Genomic DNA, 15,280 nt, shown 5'->3' with positions numbered 1-15,280 from the left:
TGGCGTCGATCGCGGACCGGCTGGTGGTCCTGACTGCGGGCCCTTCTAGGGCGTTGCCCCAGCCTACCATCCCCCGTTCCCCGGGCGTGACGCGTCTGGTGCAGTCTCCTCCCGGGTCTCAGACTGTGGGTCCTTATGCGGGTTTGCCTGTGTACGTGCAATCTCCCATGGTACCACAGCAGTCGATGGTACCGTTTCAGGGGTATCCTCAAACGGTACCCCCCGCCCTGGGTGGATGTCCTCTCCAGCTCTGTTCAAAGCCTGGCGGCTTCGTCATCGGCCTTTCATACTATGTTGCACAGTGATTTGCCACCAAGGACGTCCAAGCGAACCGTTTCGGCTTCATTGGCGGCACAGTTTACGGACACGGATGTGTCTTCGGATGACGGGGAGATCCATGAAGACTCTGACTCGGATGCTGGGGCTCAGGAGGTGGAGGCTAAGTCCTCCATTAATGTACCGGCATTGGTTAGGGCAGTGCGGGCCATCCTTCATATAGAGGAGGATGCGCCGGCTCCCAGGTCGAAGTACCCTAATTTTAAGAAGGCCAAGGTAGCTTCGACTGTTTTTCCACTGTCTGACCAGTTAACGGATCATATGGCAGGGGCCTGGCCGTTGCCCAGCAAGAGGTTCCAACTGCAGAAACGGTTGGCTTCAAACTATCCTTTTCCTGAGGCTCATTGCAGGAAGTGGGAAACTCCGCCTGCCGTGGATTCCCACGTTACCCGCTTAATTAAAAGCGCTACGCTGCCTTTGCCGTCGATCTCGTCCCTGAAAGATCCCACGGACAGGAAAGTGGAGACTTGTTTAAAGTCTATCTACTCTCTCTCGGGGGCGGTTGCCCGTCCGTCCATGGCCATCTCTTGGGTGGCTAAGGCTATCGAGAGCTTGGCCAACGCTTTGGAATATACCTTTCCGGAAGATGCTCCGGAGATCTAGAGAGCGTTGATAGGACAAATGAGGGATGCGGCTTCCTACATTAGGGAAGCATCGTTAGATGCAAGCCTGCTGACCTCTCGGGTGTCGGCTGCAGCTGTGTCGGCGCGTCCGTCCTTGTGGCTGAGGTCTTGGAGAGCTGACGCAGACTCCAAAAAGGGACTGGAGGCCTTACCTTTTTAATGGGGAGTTGCTTTTTGGTCCAGACTTGGACAAAATTGTGGATACTCTGGCTAAGTCTAAATCCGCCTTCCTCCCTTCGGCTTCTGCACCTACCAAAGTACGGAGCTCTGCCTTTTGGGTTCAGGGCAAGGCCAAAGGTCAGTCCTTCCCGAGGCAATCGGCGACCAAGGCCGCTTCTAAGCCCAAGAAGCAGGCCTGGAGTGCCAGGCGCCCTTCTTCCAAGCAGGAGGATAAACCTTCTGCCTGATGGGACGGGCCTCCCTCTGGGGGACCCCAGAGTGGGAGGCCGACTTCTATTTGCCCAGTGCTGGCACAATACCACCACGGATGCCTGGGTTCGAGAAGTGGTCTCCCAGGGGTACGCCCTGTCTCTTCGGCACAGACCGCCCCACCAGTTTTTCTGCACGAGTCCTTCTCAGGACAAGACTAAGACTTTACAGATTCAGGAAGCTATAGAGTCCTTGCTGAAAGCGCAGGGGTCATTGTTCCCGTTCCTCAATTACAACGAGGGACGGGGTACTATTCTTCTCTGTTTCTGGTGCAGAAACCCAATGGTTCTCATCGCCCTATCCTCAACTTGAAGTCTCTGAACAAATTCCTCAGAGTTCCCAAGTTCAGGATGGAAACGTTACGTTCCATCATTCTGGCGATGGAACCGGGGGATTACATGGTGTCCCTGGATATCCAGGACGCCTACCTCCATGTTCCGATAGCACCTTCGCACCAGTGGTATGAGGTTCGCTATCCTTCAAAATCATTTTCAGTTCCGGGCGCTACCCTTTGGCCTCTCCACGGCACCGAGGGTGTTCACGAAGATTATGGCAGTCATGGCCGCACATCTTCGGAACCAGAATGTACGGCTGCTGCCGTATCTGGACGATCTCCTGTTGCTGGCGAGCTCCCCGGAGGTACTGCTTCAACATCTCCACCTGACGATCGCTTGCCTGCAAGCGCACGGGTGGCTGATAAATTGGAAAAAGTCCTCCCTGATTCCATCACAGCGGATGGTTCATTTGGGAGCCCTGCTGGATTCTCGTCTGCATCGGATTTTCCTGACTCCGGAGAAGGTCTCCTCCCTGCAGCTGCGGATACACAGTTGCCTGAGCAGTTGCCGCCTGTCGGTCCATTCGGCTATGAGAGTTCTGGGGTCCATGGTGTCGACATTCGACATGGTGGAATTTGCCCAGTTCCGTTCCCGGCCCCTGCAGGGGCTGATTCTATCGGAATGGAACGGGTTACCTCACCGGATCCGCTCTCAGATGCTGGTGTTGTCCCCGGAGGTTCGGCAGTCTTTGGCTTGGTGGCTTCAGACAGGGCATCTGGTCGAGGGGCGCCACTTTTGGATCCTGGACTGGGTCCTGCTCACGACAGATGCCAGTCTCCGGGGTTGGGGGGCAGTGACCGGCTCATTATCGCTTCAGGGTCGTTGGTCCGCGGAAGAAGCACTTCTCCCCATCAACATCCTGGAACTGCGGGCAGTATACAGGGCCCTGCTGTCGTCCGGCCCCGCTCTTCACGGAAGGGTGGTTCAGGTGCAGTCCGACAATGCCACCACGGTGGCGTACATCAACCACCAAGGGGGAACTCGCAGTCTGGCAGCAGTGTCGGAGGTGTCTCGCATTCTTGCTTGGGCGGAGTGTCACATTCCAGCGATCTCGGCAGTCTTCATTCCCGGAGTCCTCAATTGGGAGGCGGACTTACTCAGCCGTCACGACGTGCATCCCGGGGAATGATCGCTTCACCCAGAGGTGTTTCAGCTACTCGTGGACAGGTGGGGGCTGCCGGAGCTGGATTTGATGGCCTCCCGTCACAATCACAAGTTGACCGTTTACGGGTCAAGGACAAGAGATGCAGACAACAGTCTGGTAGACGCGCTGTCGGTGAAATGGACGTTTCACCTGGCGTATCTGTTTCCTCCAATATCCCTACTTCCTCGGGTTCTGCGGAAATTCAAGCAGGACGGCGGCACGCTCGTGCTGGTAGCTCCGGCGTGGCCCAGACATCCTTGGTACTCCGATCTGAGGTGCCTCTCCATCGACGCTCCGTACCTTCTCCCTCAGCGTCGGGACCTGTTGTCTCAGGGGCCCTGCCTTTACCCTGATCTGTCGGCTGTCTTTGATGGCGTGGCTCTTGAGACAGCAGTCTTGAGGTCTAGGGGTTTCTCCAGTTCGGTCATTGGTACCATGCTTAGGGCACGCAAGCCTGCTTCCGCGCGGATTTACCACAGGGTGTGGCGCACTTATTTTCAGTGGTGTGAATCCAGAAACTATGATCCGGAGGTGTTCCGGGTTTCCAGAATCTTGGAGTTTCTTCAGTCGGGTTTGGACCTCGGCTTACGCCTGGCCTCTCTGAAGGTTCATGTGTCTGCTTTTTCCGTGTGGTTTCAGCGACGGATTGCTACACTGCCAGATGTTCACACCTTTTTCCAAGGTGTTCTCAGGATCCAGCCTCCCTTCGTGCCTCCGGTGGCCCCTTGGGACTTGGCGGTGGTACTACGGGTCTTGCAGGGTACTCCTTTTGAGCCGCTTGAGTCGGTGGAGCTCAAGTGGCTGACGTTTTAAGACCGTTTTTCTCCTGGCAATTGCTTCTGCCAGGAGGGTGTCAGAATTGGGCGGCGCTTTCTTGTCGCCCTCCTTTTCTGATTTTTCACCAGGACAGAGCGGTGCTCCGCACTCGTCCTGAGTTTTTGCCCAAAGTGGTCTCAAAGTTCCACATTAATCAGGAACTTGTTGTGCCAGCTTTTCAGTCACCTGATCTTTCAGCTGGTGAGGCTTCCTTAGATGTAGTCCAGGCACTTAGAATCTATGTGGACCGGACTGCTTCGGTTAGGAAGTCTGATTCTTTGTTTGTCCTCTTCGGTTTTCACAAGAGGGGTTGGCCTGCCAACAAGCAAACGTTAGCCCGTTGGCTTTGTTCCGTTATTTGTGAGGCTTATGCACAGGAGGGTTTACCTGTGCCAGCCTCTGTTAAGGCTCATTCCACTCGTTCTGTGGGTCCCTCTTGGGCTGCTAGACGTGGCGCCTCCGCTGTACAGCTGTGTAAGGCGGCCACTTCACTTCAATTCAAACGTTTTTGAGGTTCTATGCGTTTGACACCTTTTGCCTCTCAGGATGCATCCTTTGGGCGCCGGGTACACCTTTCAGCACAGGAGCGTCCTCGCCCTTAGTTGAACTGCTTTGGGACATCCCCAAGGTCAACCCTGTGGACCCCCTATGGACCCTGAAGTAGAAAACAAGAGATATGGTAAGAACTTACCTTTGTTATCTCTGTTTCTACGAAGTCCATAGGGTCCACAGGGCGCCCGCCCTGACGCACCTGGCTTCAAATGGGCTGTGTGGCTGGTCACCGGTTTTCCATCTCCCATTTCTGTGAGTATGGTTTCTTGTGTGTTCCAGTCTTCCTTCTCTCTGTTTAGTCTCCTCCTCCGGCCTTAGCTGCTTACCAACTGAGGTGCCTGTGGCTCGGGGGCGGGGTATAGAGGAGGATGGACCCAAGTGCATCCTGGGAGCAGCAAAGCTTTAACTGCGTGGTGCCCGTGGATCCAGATCCAGCTATACCCCAAGGTCAACCCTGTGGACCCTATAGACTTCGTAGAAACAGATAACAAAGGTAAGTTCTTACCATATCTCTTGTTTTTCTACAGGTTTTTTTTTTTTTTTATATTGCTCTTGTTGTGGAACTACAGCTACCAGAACACCCGTAATGCCCCGCATGCTGGTACTTGTGGTTCTCAAAGTACCAGCATGCGAAATAGGCTTGCTGGGAACTGTAGTTCCACAGCAAAAGCCAATATCTATATTTTCAAATGCACCACACTTTACATAGCATTTTAACTTGATATTTACTGATACCAGTCTGGGCCTGGGGTGCCCTGAGGAGGGGAACCCCTTTATTGGGGGGGCCCTCAACTCTCCAGGGAACCCCGGCCAGGGCTGACTAGCGGTCAGGGGTGATGCTGCGGCTGGGGGCCCAGTGAAAGGGCTCCCCTGGCTGTGTGGCACAATCCCCAACTCCCCCCCCCCCCCCCCCACTCCCCTCCCCCAGGCCCGCCGCTGGACCCAACCGCCGACACGCCCGCCGCCGATGTCCCCGTTGCTGCTACCATTGCCTGCAAACGACTGCCAACTTGCTGCACCCAAGTGAAGCAACTATGTCTACACCTGCTGGAGGCTCCTACTGAGGCTGTGCAACTAGTTGAAAAGTCCTATCTTTATAATGGTGCATTCTTGGCATGCAGCACCCAGTGACAGTTGTACTTGGCCAGCCAAATTTCAGATCTGTACCTCCTATAGTTTTTGAGGTGTAGCCTCTTAAAACCATGCCCCCCCCCCCTTGGAATTCTCTATGGAGGGAGATTTTTTTTTTTTTTTTAGATGTGACCTTATAGAAGGGGGGGAAAAAAAATGTGCCCTTTATAGAAGGGAATATATATGTGCCCTTATAGAAGGGAAAATATCTTTTTTATATATATATTTATATTATAGTTCAGTCGTCCATTTTTAACATCAAAACGATGACTCGCGTTCCCGCGGGTCGTTCGTCATCGTTCATCGGGCTGACATGCAGGCCAACCTGACGATCTCGTCAGGTTGCTGCATGTCAGGGAATGGGGGAGAGAGCCCGGCGCTGAACGATATCGTTAATGATACCGTTCAGCGGCTGTGCTCAATGTCATGAACGACATTGAGCACAGCCTGCCGGGGACACCACTACACGATATCGCTCAGGGAGCATATCGTAGTGTGTACCCACCTTAAGTGTGCTTTTCATCCTGCTCCCTCCTGTGAAGTGTGCCATTCCTCTCCACTGTCAGCCTGCATCCTGGAACAGCAGCAACAGAGGAAGCAGAGCTTTACTGCCCTCATCAGTGGCAGTTCATACTCTATAGAACAGTGGAGATTGATTACGCAGAACCCCCACTATTTCCAACAGCAACAGTGGTAAGATTGACTTTAAAATCTGTCATCTATGGGCTGCTAATATGGATTAATTTATGGACACTAACTATAAAGAGTGAAGATCTAACACTGATGGTGAAATTACTTTCTCTGGAGAGAAGGATAAGACTATCCATATAAAGGCAACTGAACATCATTTTGTCTAAAAAGCACACTAATTGACTGCTCCCTAAATTGAGTTCTCATTAGACGGAGTTCATTAATTTCTTAGCATTTTATTAACTACTTCTGAGGATATATCAGTATGTCTTTTAATGTATACTAATACTTATTGTGCTAACTGCTATTTTATGAATGTGTCTATAGATATGTTTTGTTTATTAAATATCTTTTTGATATCTTGATATATTTTTTGCGCTCATTATTGTATAATTTTTGCTTGGTCTGTAATTAGGCAACTCCCTAAGGGTAAGGCCTCAGGCCCAGATGGTTTTATTAACTCTTTTTACTCTGAATTCAGAGGCGTCCTTTCCCCAATCCTTTTACAGCTATATCTAGAGGCTTCTAAAACTGGCTCCTTTCCAGCCGAAATGGTGGAGGCACAAATTGTGACTATCCCAAAGCTGGGCAAGGACCCCTCTGACTGTAAAAACTACAGACCTATAGCACTTCTTAACACTGACATTAAAATCTATGCTAAATTAATAGCTAATCGTCTGAACCCACTACTTCCTCAGTTAATACACCCTGACCAGGTGGGCTTCGTTACTGGATGTCAGGCTCCCGACAAGACACGTAGGGTTCTGGACCTGGTGGAATGGGCCTCGCATAATAATCGACCACTTCTCCTCTTATCACTAGATGCTGAAAAAGCATTCGACAGACTCCATTGGGACTATATGCGCCAGGTGTTATACAGGTTTGGACTCCAAGGCGATATTCTTAGCTCCATCAATGCTCTTTACACTGGCCCCTCAGCCCGGATTTTTAGCAACGGCTTCCTTTCCTCACCTTTCCAGATATCTAACAGCACTGGATAAGGATGCCCTCTCTCCCCACTAATCTTTGTATTGGATATAGAACCGCTCGCCCAAATATTCGCTCATGCACTGATTTCCCTGGTCTCTCAGTAGGTAACACTTCTCATAAATTGTGTCTCTTTGCAGATGATGTTTTATTGTTTGTGACTGATCTGGAGACTTCGTTGATTCCCCTCCACCATATTTTAAACAACTATAGTGCTGCTTCCTATTACAAATTGAATACAACTAAAACGGAAGCTCTACCTATCAACATTCCCCCTACAATCCTTCAATCCCTGAAAGGACGTTTTCCTTTTTCTTGGAAGGACTTCTCCCTATCCTATCTAGGCATTTCTATCCCCTCCTCTATTAGTAATGTTCATTGTTAATTACGCCCCTCTGCTGATACAGTTGACAACTTTAACCACTGCTTGGATGAATCATGAGGTCTCCTGGTTAGACCGTCTAGCGGCATTCAAGATGTTACTGCCCAAACTGATGTACCTGTTCCGTGCTATACCATACGCAATACCCCGTAAAATGTTACAACAAATGCGGAAACTGATGACGTCTTATGTATGGAAACGCAAAGCTCCTAGAATAGCTTATAACTGTATGATACGCTCTAGACAACAAGGAGGCCTCAATCTCCCTGACCTACCTAGGTACCATGAAGCTGCCCTCCTTTCTCAGCTGTGTGATTGGTTTCTCCCCCCCCAGCCTAAGCCATGGGTGGACATAGAGCGTGCCCTTTTTCAAGAATCCCCTTTATCGGACATTCTATGGTTACCTAAACAACTACGCCCACAATCCCCTTACTTCCAAAGTCTGCCCTTCATACCCTAAAGATATGGGATGTAAGGCTCCCAACTCATTTTAATTTCACTCTCCCTACTAGGACCATATACCTCCAAGCATTAGATAATTTGTTTCCCAATCTCCATGTTTTACTGTATGCAATTAGGTATTCACTCCCTAGCAGATTTTCTTTCCTCGTCGTCTTTTACCGTTTTCTGATTTATGTGCCAAATTTGAATTGGGCCCATCAGCTTGGCTTATCTTCAACTTCATCATTGGATAGCTCAATTTAATACCGGCCCCTCCATGCTCCAAACACCACCAGACCAAATTCTAAATAGACTATCTACATCCTCTTCCCGTGGGGCCATCTCCTTTTGGTACTTACTGTTGTCTCCTGCTGACAAGACAACCAAATCTTCTGTTCAGTTTCGATGGGAGGCTGATCTTCAATGTTCCTTTACCCTTAAACAATGGGAATCTATCCATTTAGCCTCTTTTTTTCCCTATCTAAATGCACTAATCACGCTGAAATGCATATTAAACTCCTAAACAGACTATATTTGACACCTACTAAACTACATGGGATATGGCCTACGGTTTCTAAATTTTGCTGGCGTTTATGCCACTCTGAAAATACGATTTTCATATTTTTTGGGACTGCCCCTCTTTACGCCCTTTTTGGGCAGAAGTATTTTCCCTTATACTGGAAGTTTTAGGTCTCACATTGCCTCTAGATCCCTCTCTAGCCCTTTTACATTGATACCCTCTCACTATTCCCAAACCTGCTCGTTATGTTCTTGGTCATATTTTAATATCTGCTAGGGCTACAATAGCCCAACATTGGAAGTCCCCTCCCCCCCCCATTTGCCAAAGTTTTTACAAAAACTCAGTTTCATTTCGAAATGGAGATTAGGGATGCTAGTTACTCTAAGGGCTCCGTCTTCACCTATTGTAAAGTGGTACCCATGGCATATCTATGTCACTGATGGTAGAGGTGCCCCCTCTGTAAGAATTAGCCCTTTTGGACCTGTCTTCCCCCTTGCAATCTAAATGAACCTCCCTTGGGAGATTCAGATGTTTAGTTTATCTATTTGCTATATTTTGTATTGTAATCATTGTTAGATATTTATGGATGTCCTGTTCATACCTTATAATTGTTGTTGTTTTTTTACCCCCTATGCCCCTTTCTCCTTTTTCTGTACCCCATTTTTTTTCTATTTTATTCTCAATAAAAATGTATTGATGGGGGGGGGGGGGGGGGGGGGAAGAGATGAAGGTCAGTTGATACGGAAAATTTCAAGAACTTTGAATGTATCCTCAAGTGCAGTTGCAAAAACCATCAAATGCTATGATGAAACTGGCTCTCACGAGGACCGCCCCAGGAAAGGAAGACCAAGAGTTACCTCTGCTGCAGAGGAGAAGGTCATTTGTTACCAGCCTCAGAAACTGCTACTTCACAGCACCTCCAATTAGAGACCACAAAGTCTTCACAGAGTTCAAGTAGCAGACAAATCTCAACATCAACTGTTCAGAGGAGACTGCGTGAATCAGGCCTTCATGGCCGTATTGCTGCAAAGAAGCCACTACTGAGGATGAACAACAAGAGAATTGTTTTGGTCTAATGTCCATTCCTTGTATTTCTTGGCCTAAAGTACAGATTTCCACTGGTCTGAGTCCAAATCTGAGATTTTTGGTTCCAACCACCGTGTCTTCATGAGATGCAGAGAAGGTGAGCGGATGGTTTCTGCATGTGTGGTTCACACTGTGAAGCATGGAGGAGGTGGTGTGGGGGTGCTTGGTTGGTGACACTGTTGATTTATTCAAAATTCAAGGCACACTTAACCAGCATGGCTAGCACAGCATTCTGCAGCGCCTTGCCATCCCATCTGGTTTGCGCTTACTGGGACCATCATTTGTGTTTCAACAAGACAATGAACCCAAACACATCTCCAGGCTATGTAAGGGCCACTTGACCAAGAAGGAAAGTGATGGAGTGCTGTTAGATGACCTGGTCTCCACAATCGCCCGACTTAAACCCAATTGAGCTGGTTTTGGATGAGTTGGACCGCAGAGTGAAGGAAAAGCAGCCAAAAAGTGCTCAGCACCTCTGGGAACTCCTTCAAGACTGTTGGAAAACCATTCCAGGAGACTACCTCATGAAGCTGATTGAGGGAATGCCAAGAATCTGCAAAGCTGTCATCCAATCAAAAGGGGGCTATTTTGAGGAATCAAACGAATCAAAATATGTTTTATATTTTAAACTTTTTTTTTTAGTTTACAACATAATTCCATATGTGTTCTTTCATAGTTTTGAGGTCTTCAGTATTAATCTACTATGTTGGGCACAAAACCAAACACTATATTATATATGACTATATTATATATGACTATCTTTATTGTCGTAATACAAGGGTTGTTCAAAAAGTAATGCCAAATGCTCACAACTCAAATTTTATTATAGATACAGATTTGAAAATTTGCAGTAAAATACTTTGATGTTTTAGTAACAGAATGACTCTACTCAAAAAATTTCTCAACCCAAGCTGTGAATCCACTTTGGAAAAATTCCAGTGGTTGGTGTTTGACCCAGGAACTTATGGTGTTTTTAGCAACCTCTGTCTTCAAAATGTTGACCACAGAGACAGTATTTGAGAGGGCCAAACAGATGAAAGTCAGAAGGGGCAAATAATGACTGTATGGTGGATGTGGCATTATTGCCCAACCCATTTTGGCAATGGCCGCAGATGTTGCCATGGAAGTGTGAGGTCTGGCATTGTCATGGTGTAAGATGACATTTGACAGTGGAATTGCTGGCCTTTTTTTGCGGATGGCTTCTTTAGTGTACTGTATCGATCACTAATTTGGTTTTGTTCCAAGTAATCGATGAGACTAACACCCCAGCAATCCCAGAAGAATGTGGCCATAACTTTGTTTACGAATCGCTGTAATTTAAACTTATTTTGCCTAGGTGAACTTGGGTGTTTCCATTGCTTTGATTGGGCATTTTGTTTCTGGGTCATAAAGGAATACCCAGGTCTCATCTTATGTAATGACATATTTTCCAAAAACGTCTCAGGGTTGGCTTCAAAGTTGGTCAAAAGGTCATTGCACACTTCCACCCTCTGGGCCTTATGATCCCTGGTTAATTGCTTTGGAACCCATTTAGCACACACTTTACGATATGCCAAATCATTGATTAGTGTTTCTGCAGTGCCATGGCTACATTCAAGTTCATAACTGATATCTGATGGTCACACGACTGTCTTTCTGAATCATGGCATCGACTGTGTCAGTTCTCTGCTGTCACTGCAGTTGATGGTCTGCCACCACGAGGTTTGTCGACACGGACGATTCTCCGGATTGAAAATGCTTCATCCACCTTCTGACATTACTATAGTCGTACGCTCACCATACACTTTGCTTCTGTGGATTTCTGTAGCACTGCAGCCTTCTTTTTCCAGAAATTAAATGACTGCTCTTTGTTTCATCTTGGATTCCATGGCATTTCTTGGACTAAACAAAAATACACATATAGTTAGCAGACATATTAAACTACAAACTGACAAAGTTTAAAAAATATTGCATATTATTTGAGTTATGAGCATTTAGGCATTACTTTTTGAACAACCCTCGTACATGCAGTAATGATAAGGATACAGGTACTGCTGTAAAAGTCCATAATAGAATCCAAATAACCGGCAGCAACAGGAGGGGTTTGTAATTACTTTCTTATTGCTTCACACTTTTTTTTTTTCTTTAACTTCTATTTTGCCCTACATCTGACTACACTGTTTTAAATTTTAATAAAAGCTATATTTTTATAGATTTCTCTGAGGACAATATATTACTAGAATTTTATACTGAGACCTATTGGTGCACCGGAACAAAGAATTGTCTTTCTCCTCCATTTTCTTGATATATATGCTGTACGAACAGAATATGGTCTGGTGGCTCCTCCAGGAATAGATCTATCCACCTATCAGGAGTAATATAGGTCTATTAATATATACTACCTACATATACTATCCTCTGGATTGAGAAATTAATAAAATCGGTGCTGGACCACAATAGTTTTTTTTGAAGGCACTCCTTGGGTGGTTGAACGCACAGTAAGGTGTGCGTATATATCATAGTGCAACTGCACAACCAAGAGTGGTATATGTAATAAATGTGTGTGTATGTATGTATGTATAGAGATATATATATATATATATATATTCACACACACCAGGTAAAATAAGTATTGAACACCAACAGTTTTCTCCATAAATATATTTGTAATGGGGCTATTGTAATGAAATTTTCACCAAATGTCAGCAACAACCCATGCAATCCACACATGCAAAGAAATCAAACCAAAGATGTCCATAAATTAAGTTATGTGATATGACACAGGGAAAAAGTATTGAACAAGCTTGCTGAAATTTACTGAAAGCCTTTGTTGATAATGACTGCTTCAAGATGCCTCCTGTATGGAGAAACTAGTCGCATGCATTGCTCAGGTGTGATTTTTGGCCCATTCTTCCACACAGTCTTCAAATCTTGAAGGTTCCGTGGGCCTATTCTATGAACTTTGATCTTTACTTCTTTCCATAGATTTTCAATTGGCTTCAAGTCAGGTGATTGGCTGGGCCATTCTAGCAGCTTTATTTTCTTTCTCTGAAACCAATTGAGCGTGTCCATGGCTGTGTGTTTGGGTTCATTGTCTTGCTGAAATATCCGCCTCATTTTATCTTCAGCATCCTGGTAGATGGCAGCAGATTTTTATGAAGAATGTCTGTCTCTGTACATTTTTCCATTCATCCTTCCTTCAGTCATATGAAGTATGCCAGTACCGTATGCTGAAAAACAGCCCCACACCATAATGTTCCCACCTTCAAACTTCACTGTTGGTATGGGTTGTTTGGGGTGATGTGCAGTGCCGTTTCGCCTCCCAAACATGGTGTGTATTATTATGGGATCCAAAGAGTTCACTTTTGGACTCATCTGATCAGTCCTTGTTCTCCCAGTATTTCACAGGCTTGTCCAAATGTTGTGCAGCAAAATTTTAACAAGCTTCAACATGCTTTTTCTTCAGCAATGGAGTTTTGTTTGTTGAGTGTACATACAGGCCATGCCTGTTAAGTGCCTTACTTTATTGTTTTTTTTCAAACAATTGTACCTGCTAATTCCAGGTCTTTCTGAAGCTCTCCACAAGTGGTCCTTGGCTCTTGGACAACTCTTCTGATTCTTTCCACTCTCAGAAATCTTGCGAGGAGCACATGGTTGTGGCCAGTTTATGGTGAAATGATGTTCTTTCCACTTCCGGATTATGGCCCCAACAGTGCTCACTGAAACATTCAGTAGTTTAGAAATCCTTCTGTAACCAATGTCATCAGTATGTTTTGCAACAATGAGGTTGTGACGGTCTTGAGAATTCTTTGCTTTTACCCATCATGAGATGTTTCGTGTGACACCTTGGTAATGAGACACCCTTTTTATAGGCAATCAGTTGGGACTGAACCAGCTTATATATATTTGCACTAACAAGGGGCTGGGTTGCTTTCTAATTACTGATATATTTCAGATGGTGTCTTGGCTCTCCATGCCTCTTTGCACCTCTCCTTTGTGTTCAATACTTTTTTCCCTGTGTAATTTCATATTACACAACTTAATTTATGGACATCTATGGTTTAATTTCTTTGCATGTGTGCATTGCATGGGTTGCGCTATGTATGTATGTTTTTTTATTTACACATACACTTGTTTTGTAAGTCTACTCTTCATTCCCTGAATGGCAAGTTTCCATTTAGGATCAAGGATGAGTGGAATCTTATGTAGATGGATCTAATTTGGAACTTAATTTCCCATTAACAGTGTTAATAACTTGCATACAGTTGACACAGATTAGTCCATCCACAGGTGAATTGCTTTATTCTGTAAAGTCCAATTAGGGAAGATGGCAAACCGCTAATTGTCCAGTGGCATTTCATGGAAGCAGCACTGAGTTCCACTGTATTCTCTAACCTGGACACTGATGCAAAGAGTGTAAAGCTGGCTACACACTAAAGCGTGTACCCAGCGATGTCGCTGACAATCCCAGCGCAGACGGGCTGACATATCCGGCGATCTGGTGCACGATATGCCGCTCCCCTTCATATCGCTGCATTGGATAGTCAGCCTCATTGCCTGATCTTACATGCAGCACATAAGATCAGGTGATGAGGCTGACAACCCCATTGGAGAGCGCACTACACGATTTAGTGCATACACACTACACATTTTTAACGATTTGTTCCGATGTGTCTGATTCAGACAAATCTTTAAAGGTACTGTGTTAGGGGGCTTCAGAGTGTAGAAGACCAGTCATGCACATTGTTTTTATCAGCAATATTTGATATACTGTATATTTTATTAAACACTTATTACAGTCTTAATTAAAAAATTTAGAATTTTGGACTCTGGCTTGGTGTTAATTTGCTGTCATCTGTGCTTTATTTTTAAAAAAAAGTGCAGATTTTTTTTTTTTTTTTCATTTAGTCTTGATTGTACTTTGGTTCTGCAGCTCTAAATATATTACAAATCCCCCCCCCCCCCCTCTCAAATATAATATATTATACACAATTATAAATATTGAATTTTCATTGGTTTATTTTATTCATTATGAATAGCCCCTGCGGTTCTAGAGGGTTGCTGCTATATTCGGTTTTTTTTTGTCTAGGAAATGCCTAGGACTAACCCCGTGCCATTTCTATTTCTTCTTTTTCAATTTTAGCTTTTTTGGGAAAAGAAGCTGAGTGGCTTAAATGCTTTTGACATAGCAGAGGAGCTGGTGAAAACCATGGAATTGCCAAAAGGGCTACAAGGCAAGTCTTGCATTCACTGTGTGTGTGTGTGTAATAACACAAATTTACAAATTTATGTTCAGTCTTCACTATTTTTTTTTTTTTTTTTTGTCAAAGCTGGGTTACGATGGTAAACGTGTGTTTACCAGGAGCGGGCACAAAATTCAAACTAAAATCTCATGAGGCCCCCAGATCTATAGGAGATCAGCCTTATGCTTGTCAGGGGCATTTTTTTACTGAGCTGTTGCAGCTTTTTTATTTTATTTTAAACAATAGGTGTTTGCGGTGTTCTGAGAGCGTTTATCCGTGCCCGTATGCAGCACCTGTCCTGCAATTTTCCAGTTCTTGGTGAGTGGTGTCTTGGTCTCTACTGTTTAGTGACTGGGGCACCTCCACTGCCGTTGCAAAGACATGGCCTGTGAGCTGGTACCCACGGCTAGAACTAAACACAACAGCCCTGTCTTTCATTTGCAGTGCTCACCCCCACCCAGTGGCATTGTGCTGCACCTTATTCACGGGAGGAGAGGGCTAGTGGGTGTCTTGTGCTGCAGTCTTTCCCCCATGATGGCTTAACCTTGTGGTCTGCCTGTCCTCTTTACAGTTGGTGGTGGATTTA

The 15,280-nt window shown here is 45.8% G+C and overlaps 1 protein-coding gene across 2 annotated transcripts in view; it reads left to right on the top strand.

Annotated features, from left to right (window-relative positions):
• Positions 1 to 15,280, top strand: part of MBD3 (methyl-CpG binding domain protein 3) — a 78,438-nt gene that overhangs the window by 38,855 nt on the left and 24,303 nt on the right. For both annotated transcript variants that reach the window (XM_088474280.1, XM_088474281.1), the window contains exon 4: positions 14,595 to 14,685. In XM_088474280.1, the coding sequence (XP_088330406.1) occupies positions 14,595 to 14,685 (91 nt within the window). The remainder of the gene's footprint in view (positions 1 to 14,594; positions 14,686 to 15,280) is intronic.

Source organism: Taudactylus pleione, unplaced genomic scaffold (genome assembly GCF_031769625.1).
Source record: "Taudactylus pleione unplaced genomic scaffold, aTauple2 ptg000152l, whole genome shotgun sequence".
NCBI lineage: Eukaryota > Metazoa > Chordata > Amphibia > Anura > Myobatrachidae > Taudactylus > Taudactylus pleione.
The sequence above is the reverse complement of the archived record's forward strand: the minus strand, read 5'-3'. Positions and strand labels throughout refer to the sequence as shown.